At 35.6% G+C, this 21,782-nt stretch overlaps 1 protein-coding gene across 5 annotated transcripts in view; it reads left to right on the top strand.

Annotated features, from left to right (window-relative positions):
* The window catches only part of LOC135197836 (uncharacterized), a 201,243-nt gene extending 179,670 nt beyond the window's left edge, over nucleotides 1-21,573 (top strand). For 3 of the 5 annotated variants that reach the window (XM_064224993.1, XM_064224990.1, XM_064224992.1), the window contains 2 exons: nucleotides 13,065-13,206; nucleotides 13,496-19,646. In XM_064224993.1, the coding sequence (XP_064081063.1) occupies nucleotides 13,065-13,206; nucleotides 13,496-13,677 (324 nt within the window). In that variant the 3' untranslated portion in view covers nucleotides 13,678-19,646. Of the gene's footprint in view, nucleotides 1-1,491; nucleotides 2,026-13,064; nucleotides 13,207-13,495; nucleotides 19,647-21,071 lie in introns of those variants that run through there. The other 2 variants (XM_064224995.1, XM_064224994.1) reach the window with 2 other exon arrangements.
* Nucleotides 21,574-21,782: the final 209 nt, after the last annotated feature.

Here is a 21,782-nt window from a genome sequence, read left to right as displayed (position 1 = left end):
TGTTGTTTTGTGTCCCAGGATGATCGGAAAATTTTTTTATCTATACTCTTGTATCTTGAGGCCCTAGTTTTCAAACTCAGGCAAATGGTTGTGAGAGTATTTCGTCTTATTATTATTATTATTATTATTATTATTATTGATTTAGTAACTAATAGACTACATAGAATAGTTGTTGATTAGCACTAAAGTGACTACAGAAATGTAGTCTTTGATGTCCCTCAGGGTAGTCTTTGTATCTATAATAGATTAACAGATTCACTTCACCTGTGCATCTCATGCCCACCGCCTTTCCTTATGACGCTCCTGATTGGCTGTTGAAATTCCAATCACATGGCTGGAAATTCTCAGTCTCTCAAGAGAGTTCACATAGGCAACATCTACATTCTAACCTCTCTCAACATTATAACTTTCATTACACCTAAGTTTTACCCCCAGAAAAGTAGTCTCCCAATTGCATCACTAATGCTTGAAAGTAAGAACATAGACATTGCCTATGCGAACTCTCGAGTAAGACAGAATTTCCAGCCCTGTGATTGGCTTACCAACAGCCAATCCGGAGTCATGAGGAATGGCGGTGGGCATGAGATGCACGGGTGAAGTGAATCTGTTAATCTGTTATAGCTACAAAGACTACTCTGAGGGTTCATGTGAATCTACGATAGTTATTTATGTTACAAACATGATATGGGGTTTTATCTAGAAACCAAGCTAATTTCTTGTGTTAAAAGTTACTTTACATATTTGCATTGATCCCATTTTAAGATTTTAGACAGATTAGTGCATGTTGCTAATTGTGGGACCAAGACTACTGCAGGTTGCAAATTATGGGAAATTGAGTTGAACCTCAACAAAGCTCAAGATGTCCAGCACAATAAGTCCACTCTACCTTGATATTTTCATTGACAGTGCTTTATTAACTACATGCAACTCATTTAAAATTGTACCTGTTTTTTATTTTGATTTCATATTAATTTTTAAGAATAAACTGTAGTCTATATTTTTCAGATGCACAAAAAATGTATTTAGTAATTGTACTAAGAAATGGCTGCAAGAAATTAGGCAATCTCTCTATCATTGTATTCTTTTAATCTACCTTGTTTTGAATATTTCTCCTATTTGGTTTTCAGTACCTAACTCATAAAATTACTCCGTAAAACTCTTGAGCTCTATTATATTTCTATTTGTTGATCTTTGCATTAATCTGTGGTACTGTCATTCAATTAACTAATTTTGCTTGCTTCATAAAAACTTAATGATAAACTGTCAATGTAAGGCATATAATTAGCAGTAGTAGGGACACTTATATTTTGGCTATAAATTCTGTTTTAAAATTTTATATAGCCATTGTTAATACAGAATTTAATAGTACTATAAGTAATTGGTTTTTGCCGCAACCTATCAACCAGCTGCAGCACTTTCTGCTTTTCACTTTTTATCTAGATTGTGCTCTTTTAATCTAGTTGCAAAACTTCAATTTCGATGTCATTGTAGAGTACAGTGGGCCCTCCATATTCGCATTCTCCGGATTTGCAGACTCACGGATTCGCGGATTTCTCTCTGGACCTTATCTACCCATTATTTGCAGGAAATTCGCCTATTCGCGAGTTTTTCCAACGATAAATAATCCCAATTAGTGTATTTTGATGTTATTTCATGACTAAATACATTTTTACGATACAAAAATGATTTATTAATTTTATAATATTAATATTGATCAATACTGTATTAGTAAGTTTAATAAGATTAAATGATATCACATAATAACAATAACAATTCTTTCTCTCTCAGAGATGTATGTTTTCTGTACGATAAATAAATAATTTACTAATTTTCAAATAATATAAATGTAAAGAGCAATCAATTCATTAAAGAAAATACAATAGTGAATTAGTAAGATTTTAGTTTATAAATTATAAAATTATGTAAGAATGAAGGAAATCCCAGTCTTCACACATCTTTCTTTCGAACTACAGGTATCAAACTGAAGTCCAACAGCTGTCAAATATATAACGTAATGTGACTGTAGGAGAGGGAGTGTGCGCTCTCTCTCTCTCTCTCTCTCTCTCTCTCTCTCTCTCTCTCTCTCTCTCTCTCTCTCTCTCTCTCTCTCTACTCAACTGAGATTTGAGGTTTTTATAGTACATGTATGTGTAATATGTTTATTAATATTTTCAAATGATAATAATAATTGTAATTACAAAAATCATGTGATAGTATTTTACAGAAATACTACAATAATCTTTTCATTTCACTCTTTTCTCTCTCTCTCTCTCTCTCTCTCTCTCTCTCTCTCTCTCTCTCTCTCTCTCTCTCTCACAGAGATGTATGTTTTTGTATGATAAATAAATGATTTACTAATTTTCAAATATCAATATTAATACTAGCAAACAGCAATAATATCAATTCATTAGAGAAAATCCTAAAGTGAATTAGTAAGATTTTAGTTTATAAATAAAATAATTATGTAAGAATGAAGGAAATCCCAGTCTTCACGCATCTTTCTTTCGAACTCCAGGAACCAAACTGAGGACCAACAGCTGTCAAATATATCAAGTAATGTGACTGGAGGGGAGAGAGTGTGTCTCTCTCTCTCTCTCTCTCTCTCTCTCTCTCTCTCTCTCGAGATGAGAGACTCTCTTGAGATGAGAGATTTTTATGGTACATGTATGTATGATATGTTTATTAATATTTTCAAATAATAATAATAATAATATAATTGTAATTAAAAAAATTGTGTGTGATAGTATTTTAAAGAAATACTACAATAACCTTTCCATTTCACTCTTTCAAACATGAATAATTCTCTCTCTCTCTCTCTCTCTCTTACTGAGATGAGAGAATTTCTATGGTACATGTGTAATTTGTTTATTAATATTTTCACATAATAATAATAATAATATAACAAATTTAAAAATTCATATGTGATAGTATTTTAAAGGAATACAATAATTATCCATTTCACACTTTTAAATAAAGATAACTTTCTCTCTCTCTCGCTCTAAATCTCTCTCTTCCTCTCTCTCTCCCTCGGGCCAAATGAATAACGCATGTAATAGTGGTAAACTCCTCGCCCTCTTTTGGCATGGAAGTTTATGTATTACAGTATTTCTTTAAGGGTTATTACTACATTTTTATGGGAAATGTAATATACAGGACTAGTTTTCAAATAATATTAAGTTTAATGAGATTAAACAATCCTCCTCTCTCTCTCTCTCTCTCTCTCTCTCTCTCTCTCTCTCTCTCTCTACTCTCTCTCTCCTCGCTCGTCTCTCTCTCCTCGCCCTCGCCAACCATGAGATTACGCATGTCCATAGTGGGTAACTCTCGCCCCTCTGGTTTGGCATGGAAGTTTATGTATACAGTAATGTCTTTTAAGGTATTACACATTTTAATGGTGGGAAATAGTAATAATCCTTACTAGTTTGCATAATTTTATTAAGGTTTAATGAAGATTAAACATTAAACCTCATCTGCCTCTCATCTCTCTCCATTCGGAATCTAACTCCTCTCTCTCTCTCTCATCAGCTCTCGCCTCTCTCTCTATCTCCAACCCCCCCTCTTCTCCGTCCTCCCCTCTTCCCTCCCTCTCCCTCTCCCTCCCCCACCATCCCCCTCTTCCTTCTCTCGATCCCTCTCTCTCCCTCTTTCACCAAATCCCTCTCCCCGAACTCCTCCGATCCTCCTTAATCTCTCTCTCCGTCTCTTCCCCCCCGCTCTTTCGAACCTCTCTTCTCGTCTCTTTCTCCGCTCCTCTCTCCCACCGCTCTCCCTTTCCCCCACCTCCCCTCTCTTCTTCTCCACTTCTCTCACCCCCTCCCGGCTTCTCTCCTCCCTCAACTCCCTCCTCTCTTCCCCTTCCTCCTCCCCCCCCTCTCTCCCCCCCTCCCCCTCCCCCCTCGCCGCCCCTCTCGCCCCCTCATCCCTCTCCCCTTCACCCCCCAACCTCCTCAACCCCCCTCTCAAACCCCCTCCTCCTCCCCCCTCCCCCCCCTCCCCCCCTCCCCCTCTCTTGCCTCCCCCCCCCCCCCTCTCTCTCCGTTCCTCGCGTCACCTCCCCCTCTCCTGCTCGTCCGCTCTCTCTCCCTCCCCCTCCTCCCCTCTCTCTCTATCTCTTCTCTCTCTCTCCTCTCTCTCTCTCTCTCGGTCCTCTCTCTCTCCACATGAGCATACGCATGTCATTAGTTGGTAACTCTCGCCCTCTGTTGGCCATAGGAAGTTTATGTATACAGTATGTCTTTAAGGGTATTACTACATTTTATGGTGAAATCAGAATAAATACAGTACTAGTTTTCAAAAATAATATTAAGTTTAATGAGATTAAACAATAACATCTCTCTCTCTCTCCCCACTCTCTCTCCTCTCTCTCTCTCTCTCTCTCTCTCTCTCTCATGCGATATTGGCTGTAGGTATACATTTTTAATGGAGTTTTTAATGGTAAAATTTTTAAGATGTCTTTGAAATGATAATAATATAACATCAAAGATTAATACAGTACATAATAGGTTAGTAATTTTTGGTATATTTGAAGTAGGATGTTATTTAAGGTATACATTTGATATCTGAACTTTCAAGAGAGGCAGTTATAAGCATTTTTAGTGGTGGTTCTAACTATTCTTGGGTTTTAACTATTCATGGGGGTGTCTGGTACACATCCTCCGCGAATAAGGGGGTAACACTGTATTTCCACACTGCAGTAAAATTTGTCATAAACACACATTGTACTACATAACTTATTGCACACATCTCAACAGGGTGAATGCAAGTTTATAACTGGTTGGTATACTTAACTAGGCTTCATATGAATATCCAGCTTTGAACAAAGTTTAGTTCTGCACTTACAGTAGTTGACTTGTTTTCGTCCAGTTTCTGATACGCATGCAATAAGTTTCCAACATATGTTTATGATGTTTTGCTATATTTTGGATATTCCATAAGATTTCATTCAAGAACACTTGTAGCAAACCCTATTTCGAGTCTTTAAATGTTACATGTGAGTCTCCTTAAATTACTTTAAATTATTTTGTGGTCGAGCGTAGAGTGGATGAGAATATGGACTATGGAGAAATATTAGCAGCACTGAAAACATACAGACTTGAAGGTAAACACGTACTTACTAGTAAATATAGAGGGTCAGTGAATTTAAGTTGCTCATGGTGAAAATAAATTCTGTGGAAAGTAAGACAAATAATTTTAATGCAAAGTAGTATAGTGACAAGTTATTTAGAGTATAAATGTATCTCTTGTCATAGAGGAATAGGTAGGAAGTACAGTAGTAGTAGTATATGAATTGAATTGTAATTAAAGGTGAGGATGAGTATATAATCATATGATGACTAACTTTGTGTTCAACTATCATTTTGATTTCGATGCTAATCTGTTCCAGAAGAAGCAATGAGATGTGATTTTGTTGAGATCTGCATGAATTTTTCCCATAAGAAATAACTGAAAATGGATTAATCTGTTCTTGAATAAGTTCAGTGTTAAATAACATACCATTCAATGCACTTTTTTTCATTATTAAATATATACTGTAGTAAAATAATTGCCATAGTACGCCCAATTTGGCCATAATACGATGGTTAACTGAGCGCCATAGGCTAGGCTAGGTACATAGTATGTACTGTAAGGGGTAGGCATTATTATTTTTGCTAATAATAAAACATTGAAAATCAAATTTAATTCTTACAGGAATTTTAATGATATTAAAAATAACTTAATTTTGTATGTTATCATAAACTTTAGAAAAATTCCCTAAGTTAAGTCGCTAGTTAGTGGCGGTGAGCAGCCATAAACAGACGTAAACAAACAATCATACAGTCTACTGGAGTACTGTATACAAAATAACTTTCAAATGTCTTTCAGTACATGTTATGCTAATAAACTTTTCCTCATAAAATATCCTTTTAAAATAGGGACACTTTTCATAGGTACTTTGTGCTTTATAATGTGACATCATTATTGGGGGACTAATACCAATTGGAAGTAGATCCTCATAATTGTATTCCTTTTAAATTGGAAGGAATCCCAATACGTATTAAGGATAACTGGGAGCTATCGATATCTCAAGACCCTTTACATAATTTGATTATAAAATACTACCAAAAAAATAATGCCCCTTAGTAAACAACAAAGCTCGAAGTCCAGCACGACTGGGAACTACGAATTATGAGCATCATAACTTTCGTAAGTCAAGCACATCTGGGATTTATGAATAATGAGCAGACTGCAAAATGTTTTGGCTGGCAAAAGCACTGTCTGAAACTGACAAAAAACACACTTTTAGCACTTTTCAATATAGTTCTACATTTATACTTAATGTAGCTGCAATTCTTAAACCCAGCTTTCTTTCGTAAATCATGTTCCATTCAGCATCTAAAGACAAGGATCATCATGTTGGTAAAATTAAATCAGCTGATATTTTAAGGAAAAAAAAAAAAAACAATGAAAATGGCAGATCGCTCTGTTCGTATTAGAATTCGATATGGTAATAATAACGTGCAATATGATTAGATACAGTAAAACAAAGGTTTTATTAAAATGATCATATTCTCAACAGAGTCTCTCTCTCTCTCTCTCTCTCTCTCTCTCTCTCTCTCTCTCTCTCTCTCTCTCTCTCTCTCTCTCTCTCTCAGTTTTTAAAATTACAGATGAAGCTATTGTAAACCTGTAATACAGACATAAGCAACCAAATCAAGAAACGACTGATTGTCGACGTCATTTGCCGTTACTATAAAAAAACAAAAGCGCAGGCGAAATTGATGTTCAAAACTAGCGAAATCACACTTATACAATCAAGTATTGTGCCACTTTTGAACCCAACTTTGTTAACTTACAAGAAAGTACTCTCTCTCTCTCTCTCTCTCTCTCTCTCGTAGTAGCCATCTTGCTTGGTGAGACGTACCCGCGTGAAGTCAGATTAATCAACAGATATCACAAGTTTAACATACGACTAGAATTTGAGAAATATCTAGAAGTGTTCGTGAACTATCGGTGATAAGATTAGTGTGAAAATAGTAGGATAAAGCGTCTTCTAAGTTAGTTTATCAAGTGTAATACTATAAATCAGAACAAGATGGCAGTAAGTTCCAACTGCGGGAAGAGGTGGCGTAATTTGGCGTGTTTAGCAGATTCGCAATACGATGAGGTAGCAGGAAGGGAACTGGCATTTCTCATCTATGAAATCAGCAACAGTCCTAACCAAAAAGATACAAAAGCATTCATAGATATATTAGAAGGATATAATCCTTCAAACTGGAACAAATCTAATGAAAACATCTTGAAAATAATTGAAGAAGTTCCAAATAAAATCCAAGTGGTCAAGAGACTCATAAAGAAAATATACATAAACCAACATATTCCGACAAAGAAAATGAATAAGGTGAATCTTGTGAATATCCTAATTGATGCATTAGGAAAAAGAATGCCAAAAGCATGCAAACTGTGTAAGGTTTGGTATAGCATAGTCAATCCACAAAACCTAATCAGAAAATGTGCTGCATGCAACATTCCGACCCATCCACAGTGTGCTGAGGTAATACAAGATTTGAGAAAAGATACAAGAATTTTTTGTTCAACATGTCTATCATGGATAGACAATGTTATTAAATCAAGATTGAATGTACAAATAGTTGAGGATGAAGAAGAAGAGGAAGAGGAAGAAGAAGAGGAAAACGGAAGAGAAGTAAACAAAAATGAAATGACAGAAAAAAATAAGGAAAACAAAGAACAAGATAAAAGTATGGATGCAGAGATACTCATTGATACTACATATGAGGCAATAAAGCAGCATACCTACGAAGAAATAAATTACGATATGACAACAGAAAAGCAAATCCCGAAGAGGCTCTACCCAGATCTACACAATGACGGGAAAGAGGAAAAAATAGACAAGAAAGACAAAATCTGCAACCTTTTGAAAAGAGGGAATTGCAGATTTGGAGAAAGATGTTACTACAAACATCCTAAGATATGTCAAAACTATGAAATATATGGTAAATGTGCATACTTAGATGGATATGGGGATGATTGCAGAGATCTGCATCCAAAAATATGTAAAAACCTAAAAGAAGGAAAAGGATGTAAGTTCGACAAAAAATGCAAATATATGCACCCTGTAGCCATGAATCATAATCAAATAAATAACCAACCTAAGTAATAAAATCCAAAATAAGAAAGAAACAAATAAAGAGAGAAATCAAGAATATCAGGTAAAAGAGAAAAGCAAACCACCAATGAGATATGCAGAGGTGTCAGCAAAAAATTTCAAAGCATCAGCTCCGAAATTCTACTCAAGAGATAATAACTGTATTTATTATGCAAGAGGATATTGCAGAAACGGAGAAAATTGCAGATTCAGACACAAAATGAATAATTATGATGAAGGAAGATCAAATATTATGGAAAAGTTGGATTTTTTAATGTCAGAAATTTCTGGAAATGAAAAAAAGAACAACATACCAGAACAGGAAAGAGACATGGGAAAATCCTTATTACTACCAGTATTAAATGAAAGGAGAAAACACGCAAACCATCATAGTGATGAATGCGCAGGGTTTAGTTACGAGTAACTCAAAAAGAAAAATAGAGTACTTAGAAGAACTAACCCAAAATGAAAAGAAAATAGATATAATGAATATAAGTGAAACCTGGTATTCCCAAGAGACTGGGAATGATGATCAAATAAAAGGGTTCCAAACTTATAGATCAGATAGAAAAAATAGGAATCAAGGGGGAACCGCAATATATGGGAAAGACAAAAAACAAGGAAAAATATGTGAGAAATATAGTAACTCAGAATGTGAACTAATAGCGGTAGAATTTGAATCTGAAAAATTGATGAACATAGTAATATATAGACCTCCTAATACTAAAGAGTTTGACTTAATAATTGAAAAATTGGATGATATATGTAGAAATCACAAGGACTGGACTATTCTCCTATCTGGTGACTTCAACTTTCCTTTCGTAGAATGGAAAGAACGAATAGGAGATTGTGGTTGTACTTATACATATAAAAAAGAGAGTAATAGTAGTGCAGAAGATAAGAGGCAATTTGAAAAGCTATTAGATATGCTACTAGAATACAACATTCAACAAATAAATCACCTGCCAACAAGAAGGGGAAAATACTTTAGACCTAGTATTTGTGAACGAGATGAATTATGTTAAAGAAATAATAGTTTATAATGCGAGTATTTCAGACCATAATGTCATAGAATTAACAGTTCATTCCAAAGCAAGTGAAAATAGAGATAAGCAAGAAATGAAAAAGTGGGAAGGATATGGAAAATACAACTTCTACAGTAAAAATATAAAATGGTCAGAAATTAATGAAGAATTAAACAAAGATTGGGATAACATTTTCGTAAGTGATGACATAAGGGTAAATACGGAGATATTATATAAAATATTGGAGAAAATAGTGGAAAAATATATACCGAAGAAGAAAAGTAAACATCATTCATGCATACCAAGAGACAGAAGGATCTTGTTCCAGAAAATCAGAAAGTGGAAAAAGGTCTTGCAAAAGAAAAAAATGCATGGAAAGTTATAGAACTAAAAAGTAAGATAGAAAATGCAGAACAAAAGATTATACAATCAAAAGAAAATGAAAAACGGGACTTGGAAGAAAAAACCCTATTAAATATCAAGCAAAACCCCAAAACTATTATACTCATATGCGAAGAAGATGAATAAAAGAAGAATAGAAATAGGCCCTCTGAGAATTGAAGGGAGATTAACGAATGAAAAAAAGGAAATTTGCAACATACTGGCAGAACGATATAAGAGAGAATTCACCCCTAGAATAGATAATGAAGATAATGATATAGAAGTAAGGGAAGAAAATAGTGAATATTTAGCTGACATAGAAATTAATGAAGCTGATATTGTGCAGGCAATTAATGAAATAAAAAATGGAGCTGCTGCAGGGCCGGATGGAGTCCCTGCTATTTTGTTAAAGAAAGTAGTTCATTCTATCGCAAAGCCACTTGCAATATTATTAAGACAAAGTGTAGATACAGGCAAGATTTATGATGAGCACCAAATTAGCATATATCACCCCTACTTTCAAAAGTGGATCAAGACTAGAGGCAAGTAATTATAGGCCTGTGAGTCTAACATCACATATTATGAAATTGTATGAAAGGGTAATGAAGAAAAATATTATGAAACATTTAATAAAAAATAATTTGTTTAATATAGGACAACACGGTTTCGTACCCGGAAAAAGTACACAAACCCAACTGTTAGTCCACCGTGAGAACATATTCAAAAATATGAAAAGCGGAAATGAAACAGATGTGGTTTATCTAGACTTTGCAAAAGCCTTTGACAAAGTAGACCATAATATATTAGCAAAGAAAATTAGAAAACACAATATCGTAGATAAAGTAGGAAGATGGTTAAAAGAATTTTTACACAACAGAAAACAGATAGTTATTGCAAACGATGAGAAATCGGATGAAACCAAGGTAATATCCGGTGTGCCACAAGGTACGGTGCTAGCTGCAATATTGTTTGTTATTATGATTGAAGACATAGACAGTAATGTTAAGGATTCGGTAGTGAGTAGTTTCGCTGATGACACAAGAATAAGTAGAGAAATTACTTGTGATGAAGATAGGAACGCTCTACAAAGAGACCTTAACAAAGTATATGATTGGGCAGAGGTAAATAGGATGGTATTTAACTCTGATAAATTTGAATCAATAAATTATGGAGACAGAGAAGGAAAGCTATATGCATATAGGGGACCTAATAATGAGACAATCACAAATAAGGAAGCAGTTAAAGACCTTGGTGTGATGATGAATAGGAACATGTTATGCAATGATCAAATAGCAATTCTGTTGGCAAAATGTAAAGCAAAAATGGGAATGTTGTTACGGCACTTCAAAACAAGAAAAGCTGAACACATGATTATGCTTTATAAAACATATGTTCGTAGTCCACTTGAATATTGCAATATGATATGGTACCCACACTATCAAAAGGATATTGCACAAATAGAGAGTGTACAAAGGTCCTTTACAGCTAGAATAGAAGAAGTTAAGGACCTAGACTACTGGGAAAGACTACAATCCTTAAAATTATATAGTCTAGAAAGGAGAAGAGAACGCTACATGATAATTCAGGCATGGAAACAGATAGAAGGAATAACAGAAAATATCATGGAACTAAAAATATCAGAAAGAGCAAGCAGAGGTAGATTAATAGTGCCCAAAACTATACCAGGAAAAATAAGGAAAGCACACAGGACATTAATCCACTACGCACCAGCATCGATAATGCAGCGTCTATTCAATGCGTTGCCAGCTCATCTGAGGAATATATCAGGAGTGAGCGTAGATGTGTTTAAGAATAAGCTCGACAAATATCTAAACTGCATCCCAGACCATCCAAGATTGGAAGATGCAAAATATACCGGAAGATGTACTAGCAACTCTCTGGTAGACATTAGAGGCGCCTCACACTGAGGGACCTGGGGCAACCCGAACGAACTGTAAGGTCTGTAAGGTAAGGTCTCTCTCTCTCTCTCTCTCTCTCTCTCTCTCTCTCTCTCTCTCTCTCTCTCTCTACAGATGAAGCTACATATTTTAAACCTTTAGTACACACTTAATGCTTATACAATCAAGTATTGTACCGCTTTTAAATCCAACTTTGTTAATTTACAAGAAAGTGTCTAAATTACATATCTACCAGCCAAGTGTCATGGCAATAAAGATATCGATAGCTCAATCAGCCGAGATTTTGAGAATGTAAACAGTATCGAATGCAAATGGCTTACGATGACAATGCTTATATTCTATCAAATACATTTTAACTTTGTCGAATTATCATTTTCTCCAGAAAATATTTATGTTTAGGCTTATAGACCTTTTTGGTTTTTAAAATTATGGATAGAGATCCTACTCTGGTAACAAAGCAAGAACTCGCTCATCCTAACATCTAATTATGGTAATTACAGTAATTGCTGTAATTAGTTGTTTTGTTTACAGTATCAAATGTTGTATCACTAGTGATTCACTTGAATAACCGGGTTTTTACCATTAATATTAGGTTACAAATGTATTGTTTAATGTCGATAGTTGTGATTGTAGACAACTATTGATACAACTAGACACTTCAAGGGTTAGCCTATCATTAAAAATATCACAGGATTTTAGGTTATCACAGAATGCCTCTTACTTTGCATATTGTGGTTCTTACCATTTTCCTCACCAAATGAGCATGGGAACAACACCTATTAGTGGCGACTGACTGAACCACTTTTGTTTACAAAAATCATATGATTCCTTGGGTTGGTTTCCAGATTTTTGGTTGAGCTCAGATGCAACACTTAGTCAAAATTTTATGTTGAAATCCAATTATTTCGATTTCTAATACAATCAAGGTCCGGGTCTCTACTGTAATTTATCTTCCTTAACCTATAGGTCGGCTCCCCGTTTTCAGGGTCTTTTGATGAGGAAAAGGCTAATTGGAGGGGTTGCTGTGGTAGTGTTTAACACTCGCCCCAGTTCTATACCGACACCTTTTATTTAGGTGAGCGAGTCAGAGACTTCTGACATGTCCAATTTAGCAGTTCTCTGGTATCATAGCAATATTTTACTAGAAATAGTGCTAAAGGGGACACATTTCACGGAGCGACACGGCTTCCTCGCCCAGAAATAGATTTTTCCTACGTCAAAATCCCTTTTTTGGTTTTATACCATAAGTCAGAGTTGGGGATACTGGCCTAAGCTGCCACTGGTCAACTACAGATTCCAGTACAGTGTATCAAATCACATCCAAGCTGAACTAAGTCCACCAAACTGCTCTCTGGATATTTTCATTTTCAGTGGCAGTGGTAAGTTACGTTATCAAGATATGTGGAGGATCATCCTTGATCCTTGAAGCGTGTTGATTTTGTACCAAAAATAATTTTCCGGTTGAGGTTCATGCTTGTAGGATTATTGAATGACTAGAACTGCATAATTTTTAGTATTACCTGTTTGTGTGATAGCTTTGTAATAAAGTGTAGATTATTTTTTTTTTACTTTTTTTGATTCTTCATATATTTACAGAACCTAGCAAATTATATAGATACCTTAGAGCCTACCTATACAGTAGTCATTGGCCTTCATTTGACTGGATGGGAGCATGTTGAAGGCAACAAGTATCCTGCTTATTTGAAACCAAAACAACTTGGGAATGTTTACATATATAGTAAGGCTCTGTATTTTTTGCACCTTTGTAATTTTGGTATTGAACCTGCTACCTATTGATAAATTTCAGTAGAGTAGATTTAAATCCAAAATTTTAGCATCTTTAGCATGATATGTGCACTGAATTGCTCTTTTTGCCTATCAGTCTTTTAAGTTTTGCACAATTTGCGACTTTTTTATCCACTTCAAAACTACAATATTATATGTACGTTTTATAAATATTTTGCAATAGTTAAACAGAATAGTTTTCGTTTTACAGTGGAATATGACACTTAATTTTTTTTTTTTAGGTATTCCTTATTCTGAACATTCAAGCTATGGAGAGCTAAGAAGATTTGTGCAGTTTCTTCACCCTAAGAAGATTATACCAACAGTTTTTCCTAGGAACAAATATGCTCTAGAGCAAATGAGATGTACTCTTGTAGAGTGGGAAAAAGCAGGAAATAATATACATTACAGAGAGATTAGTTAAAAGAATGAAATTTAACCTCTAACAAATCGTTTTCCATGTGAAAGAAGTTTTTATTTCATATTATAATGTTGAATCATCTGAATTTGGATGCATTATAGCTATGTGATGATAGGAAAGTCAATTTTGTGGGTTGAATAACTACGTTTGGAAAGCTCCGAATTTTACCAAAGAAGCAGAATGAAAGATCAGGTAGAACAAGTCTAGTAGACCCATAGCTAAAGATTTTTAGTGTATTTTGTAAATTATGGTAGTTTTAGCCATCTTGTGTAGTCATTAGTTATGTCTTTGAGTGCCCTCAGACACTGCAAACTGTTGTCCAAGGATTGGAGAAAAATCAAATAATGCACAAGTACTAGTTGTATTTAACTTTGCACTGTAGTAAGCTTTTTGTGCTCCTGGTACCAGTTGATGTGATTTGTGTATTAGTATTAGTTTTACACTTTTTACATTATTGTGTCATGTACAGTCATACATATATGTTTTACAATTATGCTGCACCTTTCTTGTCTCTTTAGCATGTCTTAGGGTACTTATGTAGACCTATGGAGTTTCCAAGTTATTGGGTTGTTTAAATTATGCCTTTTTGTCAGATCAAGGGCCCCACACACCCTAAATCGGCCCCTGAGTCATGTATATGTTTTATAAGTATGCTTCAATTTGCTTCTCTGTTTAAGATGTTTTTTAGAGTACGTATGTACATATGTAGACCTTTGGAGCTTCCAGATCATTGTTATGCCTAAGGCAAACCTGGGTAAGGAACATCTTTTGTGTATCTGTGGTCATGGACAAGATTATGTTCCCAGGCTCACCTTAGGGACATGTCATGGATGGTCATTCAGGCTATGGGAACAGCTGCTGACTTATTACTTATGTAATTTGCAACTGCACCATATACCTCAGGCTTTAGGGGTGCAGGAGAGATGCTGGGCATATATATTTTTTACTTGGTTCCGAAGTTGACGGAGGGGTGGCACAATCTATCCTGAGACACTGAGCATGTTTTGCGCTCTCATCCTTTTTCAGCATGGAAACAGTTGGCTTTGGCATGACCTTTTGGTATCCATGGACCTCAGAGGTGAATACTTCCATGTACTAATACTGCCACCTTTGGGAAGATATCTTAGGTTTGTTGGGCTATAGTATACCAATGTAAGATTGTGTTGTAGACTAGTGGTTGTTCCCACGTTGTTTACTGGGACATTGTCCTCAACTACGTATTGATGTTTTCCAGGAGCTTAGTCTTCCAGTCAACTGGGACAGTTTGGATGTGGTGTTATTAAGAAATGCTACATACTTGTGGATGGACATAGACACTGAGATACAGTAGCATACAGAGATAATGGACCATGATATATCTTACTTTCAGAGATATATTGATGCAAAATGGAAATATCAATATGAGGGTTTTTGCCTCTGTATTTAGTGCCAAATATCTAACATATATCCACTATAAGTATCATATTATAAAATACAAGCATAACGAATATGGATCTTTTCAATGGCTCTTATAAAAAGTTATACTTTACTTCACTGTATCCAATACTAATCTGGTATATATTTTCATATTATTATGTATTATGTTTTAAAATCCAGACATAGTGATCAATGTTTCGGTTTGGAAATCAGCTGAGGGTGATTACAAGGTAAGTTTATTTTGCCATATCTAGCTCAATTCAGAGCAATTTTCTTGCATCTATACTCTGTTTTTTTTATCCATCTGCCTGTGGTGTTTTTGTATGGTAACACTGCGTCCCGGGCTTAAGATAGTGACATTCAGCTTACATTCAACGATTATAATAATATCCTATTTCGAATATTAACGGTGTAATTCGCATACAGTAAATTATTAAAACACTTTTCAGTTGCAAATGTACACCCAGATATCCTTTTATTTACCTAAAACTTATACATAGCGTAACTATCTAAAGCCCGGGACGCAGTGTTACCATACAAAAACACCACAGGCGGATGGACAGATGAAAAAAAACAGAGTATAGTTTATAAAAAGTGTTTTTAAGTCAAAACACGACTTATATAGGTCTTGTTGCGAACTAAATTTAGTTATTTTTTTCATTAGTAGATGGCACTGGTGATTCAGTTTGCTATTTTCTCTTGATTCCATCATGAGAGCTTTACATATTTATCTTTTATCGCCGTGAAAACAACAGTAAAAAGTGTTCTTTCATGCTCAGTAGTTTGAATTAGAATGCTTTTCTCTCAAATTTTATTTAGGGTTGAGTTTGTTGGCATATCAAAGTTTATGGGAGGGTTGTTGGCATATCAAAGTTTATGGGAGTTCAGTCCATATTGCTGATGCACAGTAATTTATAGTTATTAAGCAGCTTGAACATTGTTTTCTCAGCTTCAGCTACAACTTGCAGCTTAACTTTGTAGTGTGGCATAGTATATTTCCTTGCCAATCTTTTTTCCTTAGCAAATAGGTTATAATGTAAAAATATATCAGTCCTATTATATTTAACGTCATTTGTAACAACAATGGTACTAATTGTTTACTATCGTTCAATGGTTGAAATGCGATTCGGTTGTTCTTAGCAAAACAGCTGTTTTTCCTTCAGTTGTAACATTACTAACAATACAGGTATTGTCTGACTTACAATGGGGTTAGGTTCCAAAAACCCTGTCATTTGTTGGAAAAGTCATATCTCGAATTTAGCATAGCCTGCACTAGGGTATTCAGCACTATCTATCCATATATGTATTGTAACCTAACCTACACTATACAGTATAATTTATATATATGTATACAGTGGAACCTCGACATACGAAAGTCCCAACTTACGAAAAATCCAAGTTATGAAAGCAAAGACGAAGATTTTTTTGCTTCTGCATATGAAAATAATTCAGATTACGAAAGGGTGTTATTGTAAAGTCTCGAGATTCGCCCAGACCACCAAGAACACTTTTAAAACTCGGGCGCCTCTAACTCTGTAGACTCGCCACCATCCTCCCACTCTCCCATTGGGTCTTGGTGCCAGTCACCACCGTAAGATCCTGCTCTCCTATTGGTCAGGATCTATCCCATCATGCCTCTACGTAAAGGCGTCCTTCGGCCACTTCGTCGCACCAGCGTTATTGTACGCGCGGTGAATTCGTTCGTTCACATATACGTATTTTGTTTGTTGACATAAATTCGTGTTACTTATTTCGCTTTCTATTTTATTGTGTTGTGTGCTGAAGTTCACGGAAAGAAGAGGATGCTTTCTATGGAGACAAAGATGCAGATTGTTAAAAAGTGTGAAGCTGGCATGCGGTTGAGTTTGATCGCTAAGGAATACGGCCGAAATCCGTCGACGATAGGCACCATCCTTAAGCAGAAGGAAGCCTTCAAAGCAGCTACACCTTCCAAGGGCGTGACTATTTTGTCCAACAAGAGGAGCCACGTGCATGATGAAATGGAGAGGCGGCTTCTTGTATGGGTAAAAGACAAAGAAAACGCTGGCGATACAATAACCGAGATGGCAATCTGCCAGAAGGCCAGCGCTATTTTCGGTGATCTTATTGCCCAGGCCGAAGACGACGGAGGAGAAGGGACATTGACACCAAATTGTTGTATTTCATTGTTTATTGGTCAATTTAGCTTTATTATAAAATTTACTGTGGTGTTTTTGTAGGGCTTGGAACGAATTAGGCAATATATATGTAAAATGTGGTTCAAGATACGAAAAAATCAGGTTACAAAGGCCGCTTCGGAACGGATTAATTTTGTATCCTGAGGCACTACTGTATATCTAAATTAGGGCCAAGTAGTATTGGCCTTGTCCAAAAAGGCAACTTGGCAACGTCCACCTCTATGAATATCTTGGCAGACACCTTAGAAAAAACAAGACTGCACATAGCATTCCTGCCACTGTTCTCAGAACCATTAAATCTGGGGCTAGACCAAATTCCAAGATACAAAAATAGAATCTTTATTTCCCCAAAAACTAAAAAGATAATGAAAATGAAATTAATTGAAAACCCAACTAAAAATGATGTAATCTCAAATGATACCACACCAGTTCCCACATATGGTCACAATAGCTCACATAGATATCATTATTTTCCCCAAACTAAGAAATTAAAACATGTCAGGTAAATGAAAGTCAGAATTCCTAATTTGGCAACATGAACCCACCAGAGGGAATAGAAATCATAACCTTCAGAAATCAAAACTGAAAATGGATGTGCATAAAAGACAGCACTGGGAGTAAAAATAAGAAAATGTTTCTGTATACTACATGGAAGAAAAACTTATTAGAAATTCAATGTTTTTTTTTACTGTACTTTGGCTTCTTTCGGGCCACCTGTAAATGTTTAATGTTCAACAAAAGTCTAGCAACCTCCAACACTAAATAGTTTCTTTCTTTTTACTTTATAGTATGTAGATCTTGTGTGCCCCGCTAAAGGGCTTGTTGTCTAATCCTGACTTACCCATTCTACTCATTCACTTGGAATATATTGCTTCTTGCACACACTTTGATGGGCGTACAAATGCAACTATGCTAGTCTTCTCACAGTTCTGATATTCGTATGTACGAACACACTAAATTGTTCTAGAATGTTATATATGATGTCATTATCAGGTTACAATGTAAGTCACGTAGTCCACCCGCTGTGTCAATTTGCACACTCGCGCTTCTGTCTCCACAATTCTATGTATTTTTCCAAATTGGCATCTGCCCAAACCATTCACCTGGGCTGCTAAATGAAGATTCCAGTCAAGTTCATTGCTCTCTAGAGAGTATGCACCTTTGTAACCTCTTTTCATAGGGTGGCGAACACATATACGGTATGGAAGTAATTAATAATATCAGGTAATTCTGTAGTTCATTGAAGATTAACTTATGATAATTCAGTACAAAAAGAAATTCAACACTAACAAAATTCAGAAGTGTATGTTCTGTAAGGGGTACTCGCCAAGATTTGGTCCATTGCCAGCATACATGAATGGCATCATATAACAAGAAATCGGAAGAGGAGGAGGATAATAAAGCAGCAGGATTATCAGCTTGCTCCTCTTCAAATAGTACACTACTCCCCTACTTTTATGCGGGAATAAGTTCCAGAACCTTCCTCAGAAATGCAAAATTCCCCTCTAAAAATGCTCATAACTGCCAAATACCAGTACTCCTTAAACTAGAATGCTTATAACTGTCTATTTCAACTTTTCACTGCTTAACTTGATAGTTCAAATAAAATATGCCTTAAATTATCTTATTAAAACAATGTAATACAATTTCAAGCAAAAATACACCCCAAACCATCATCGCATAACATCCTTGGTCATCTTAGATTAGTACCCTTTAAGTATATATGCCCCTTAAAATGCTTATAACAATGATTTATCATATTGAAATATTAATGTTAATATAAACAGCAAAATATCAATAAAATATTAAATACAAATTAAATAAATCTTTAATACAAATTAAAATATGTCTTACAGAAAGTTTGACAACTAATCAACTTACTGCTGTACTCTATACATAAAATAAGCCCTCTTTCATGATATTAAAGTTAAAAACATTTAAAATGATCACTAATCCCCCTCCTGTTTATTCATTAATTACTGAATTTTTCATATTGTGTTCATGACTAATTGCAGATTTTTATGATGCAAATAATTTACAGTGTACTTACTTATAATGTAGTAATGTTCAGTTAAGCCCATTCCAGGTTAGCCTTGGACTGAGCATAATAGGTGTATGCTCTCTCTCTCTCTCTCTCTCTCTCTCTCTCTCTCTCTCTCTCTCTCTCTCTCTCTCTCTCTCTCTCTCTCTCTCTCTCTCTCTCTCTCTATTACTGTAAGTGTTTTGGATGATAAGAGCATATTGTACTTTACAGTGTAGTTATGTATCTGTTAAGCTCATTCCAGGTTGGACCCCTGACTGATCATAATAGGTGTACAATCTCTCTCTCTCTCTCTCTCTCTCTCTCTCTCTCTCTCTCTCTCTCTCTCTCTCTCTCTCTCTCCTTCCTCTAATTTACTTTATATTTTCCAATTCTTTACCCTCTACATAATTTCTAATATTTTCCACAAATGTTTGAAATATATCAATCCTTCTATAGCCTCTCCCACACTCAAAGAGTGTCTGCTTCAATGGTGAATTTTGCTACTCCGGGATTTTCTGGACTTCCACCATACTGGATTTCTCCTATTAACATTTGTCGAGGATGTAACATAACCCAGTCGAGTATGACATCTATAGAATTCCTAAATGAAGCATCTGCATAGGTTTCCCAATAAATTTTTTCTTCTTCCATCTCACTTATTGTAACTTCTCCCATTATGTTCTTAGTTTTTTTCCCAATTTTAATCAGCTTCTTCATATCTTCAGTCATTCCTTCTTTAAAGGCTTTACTTAATTCACCAACATCGTATGATATTTCTGGCATGGTATGCAGCGATACCTAATTCAACTGGCCTATCGCTGATCTATACTCTGTTAACTCCTTTTGTCCCAACACCCTATTACATGTAAATCTTCTAGCTTCTGGTTCTGTTATAGAATTTATACACTGCAACTGATTAAGACAAATTTATTCTCCTTCTGCTCTACTATTACTTCTGTAAACATAAACCTTTTACTTTCTTGTTCTCCTACTTGCATCTTGTTTTCCCACTTGCAATTTCCCTTTCAATTTCCCAGTGGTTTCCTTCAAAAATCCTTCAGTTCCTCTATAGCAAAAATTGATGTGTACACAAAATACCATTCAATTTATTGTCTTTTTTCCAAAAACATATATTAGGCTCTAATCTACATTTCTTGCCTTTAAGCTCCTCCACTACTTTTACCACCTTATGATACCATGCTTTTGCTGCATCCTTGATCCCATTAACAGTTTTCCTCAACTTCAATAATCCACTCCAACCGTCTTCCTCAGGTGGCTTTAAATTTACTTCTCTGTATTTCGTCACCTTGTAAATATTCAGTTTTGACATCCAATGTTTAACAGTTCCAATCTTTCTATTTTATTATTGTTAAACAAATGTTAAAATTTCAGCATTTCTTGGGTAACTGCATGACCTCATCTCTATACAGTCACTATGGCCCCACAAGTTTCAGGCACAATACTGTAGATTGTGTTGGCAGCTACTCAGAATTGGAATGCCAGGCTCTTGTAGGATTCTCCAGTTGCAAGGAAGCACAGGGTAATTGCAACACACAACCCTGGGTCAATGGGTCTCCAGAATGTGAGTTCTTTTGTGATGTAGGGCGAGACCCTTTCATCAATTTTGTTGAAAAGCTCCTCTGTTATCCCGGTCAAGTTCCGGTACAGTCTTGGAGTTTCACATGCCAATTCTCACCATCAAGTTGTTGTAGTAACCTTTCTCTTCATTTCTTTTCAAGTTAGAGCACATCCAGCATCTGCTTTGTTTCTTTTGCTTCCAGGTTTTTTGTTCCTGCCATACTATTTTCATTATTCTTAACATAAAGATGACCTAGTAATGATCCACCATGGCCAGTGCAAGTTCAGGATCATCATTTAAAGTGTCCAATATCATGTCCAGATGTTACTCAGTCTTCATAACTTCCTGTTCGTCCATCTTGTGCCTCTGTCAGCAGCACCTGGAATGTGAAGGAGTACAAACTCTCATCAACCCGCTTTTATATATACATTGCAACACGTTCAAGACAGTTTATGTATGTCACTTATATCTGTTTCTGTATTAAGTATGTTGTAATTGACTTACGTCATTGCATTTACGTCAGTCGCCATCCCCAAAAAACCTTGAAAAGTGGATGTGGCCTAGTAGATCATCGGCAACGCACTTGTATGTCTACGTATGTCACAATCTCATCTTGACGTACGTAATGCTGTCATAATTGTACATTGTTTGCATCGTACTGTTGTCGTAATCAGCATGTTTTCCTCTTTGTTCCATCTTTTTTCTTCTTTCTTTTTTTGTTTTTTTTTTTTTTTAACTCCAAGGCCCACAACAGACATAAAATCAAGCCATTAAAACAGTCAATGGCTCTAGTCACCGATGTGTGATGTGGCCTTAAGACAACTTAAATTACAAAACCATCTGTGTATAGTCTAGCTTTTGCAACCACAGGTATCTTATGAAAAATTGGTTATTTAAAGATGATGTTATTACA

Source organism: Macrobrachium nipponense, chromosome 21, assembly GCF_015104395.2.
Source record: "Macrobrachium nipponense isolate FS-2020 chromosome 21, ASM1510439v2, whole genome shotgun sequence".
Taxonomy (NCBI): Eukaryota; Metazoa; Arthropoda; class Malacostraca; order Decapoda; family Palaemonidae; genus Macrobrachium; species Macrobrachium nipponense.
The sequence above is the reverse complement of the archived record's forward strand: the minus strand, read 5'-3'. Positions and strand labels throughout refer to the sequence as shown.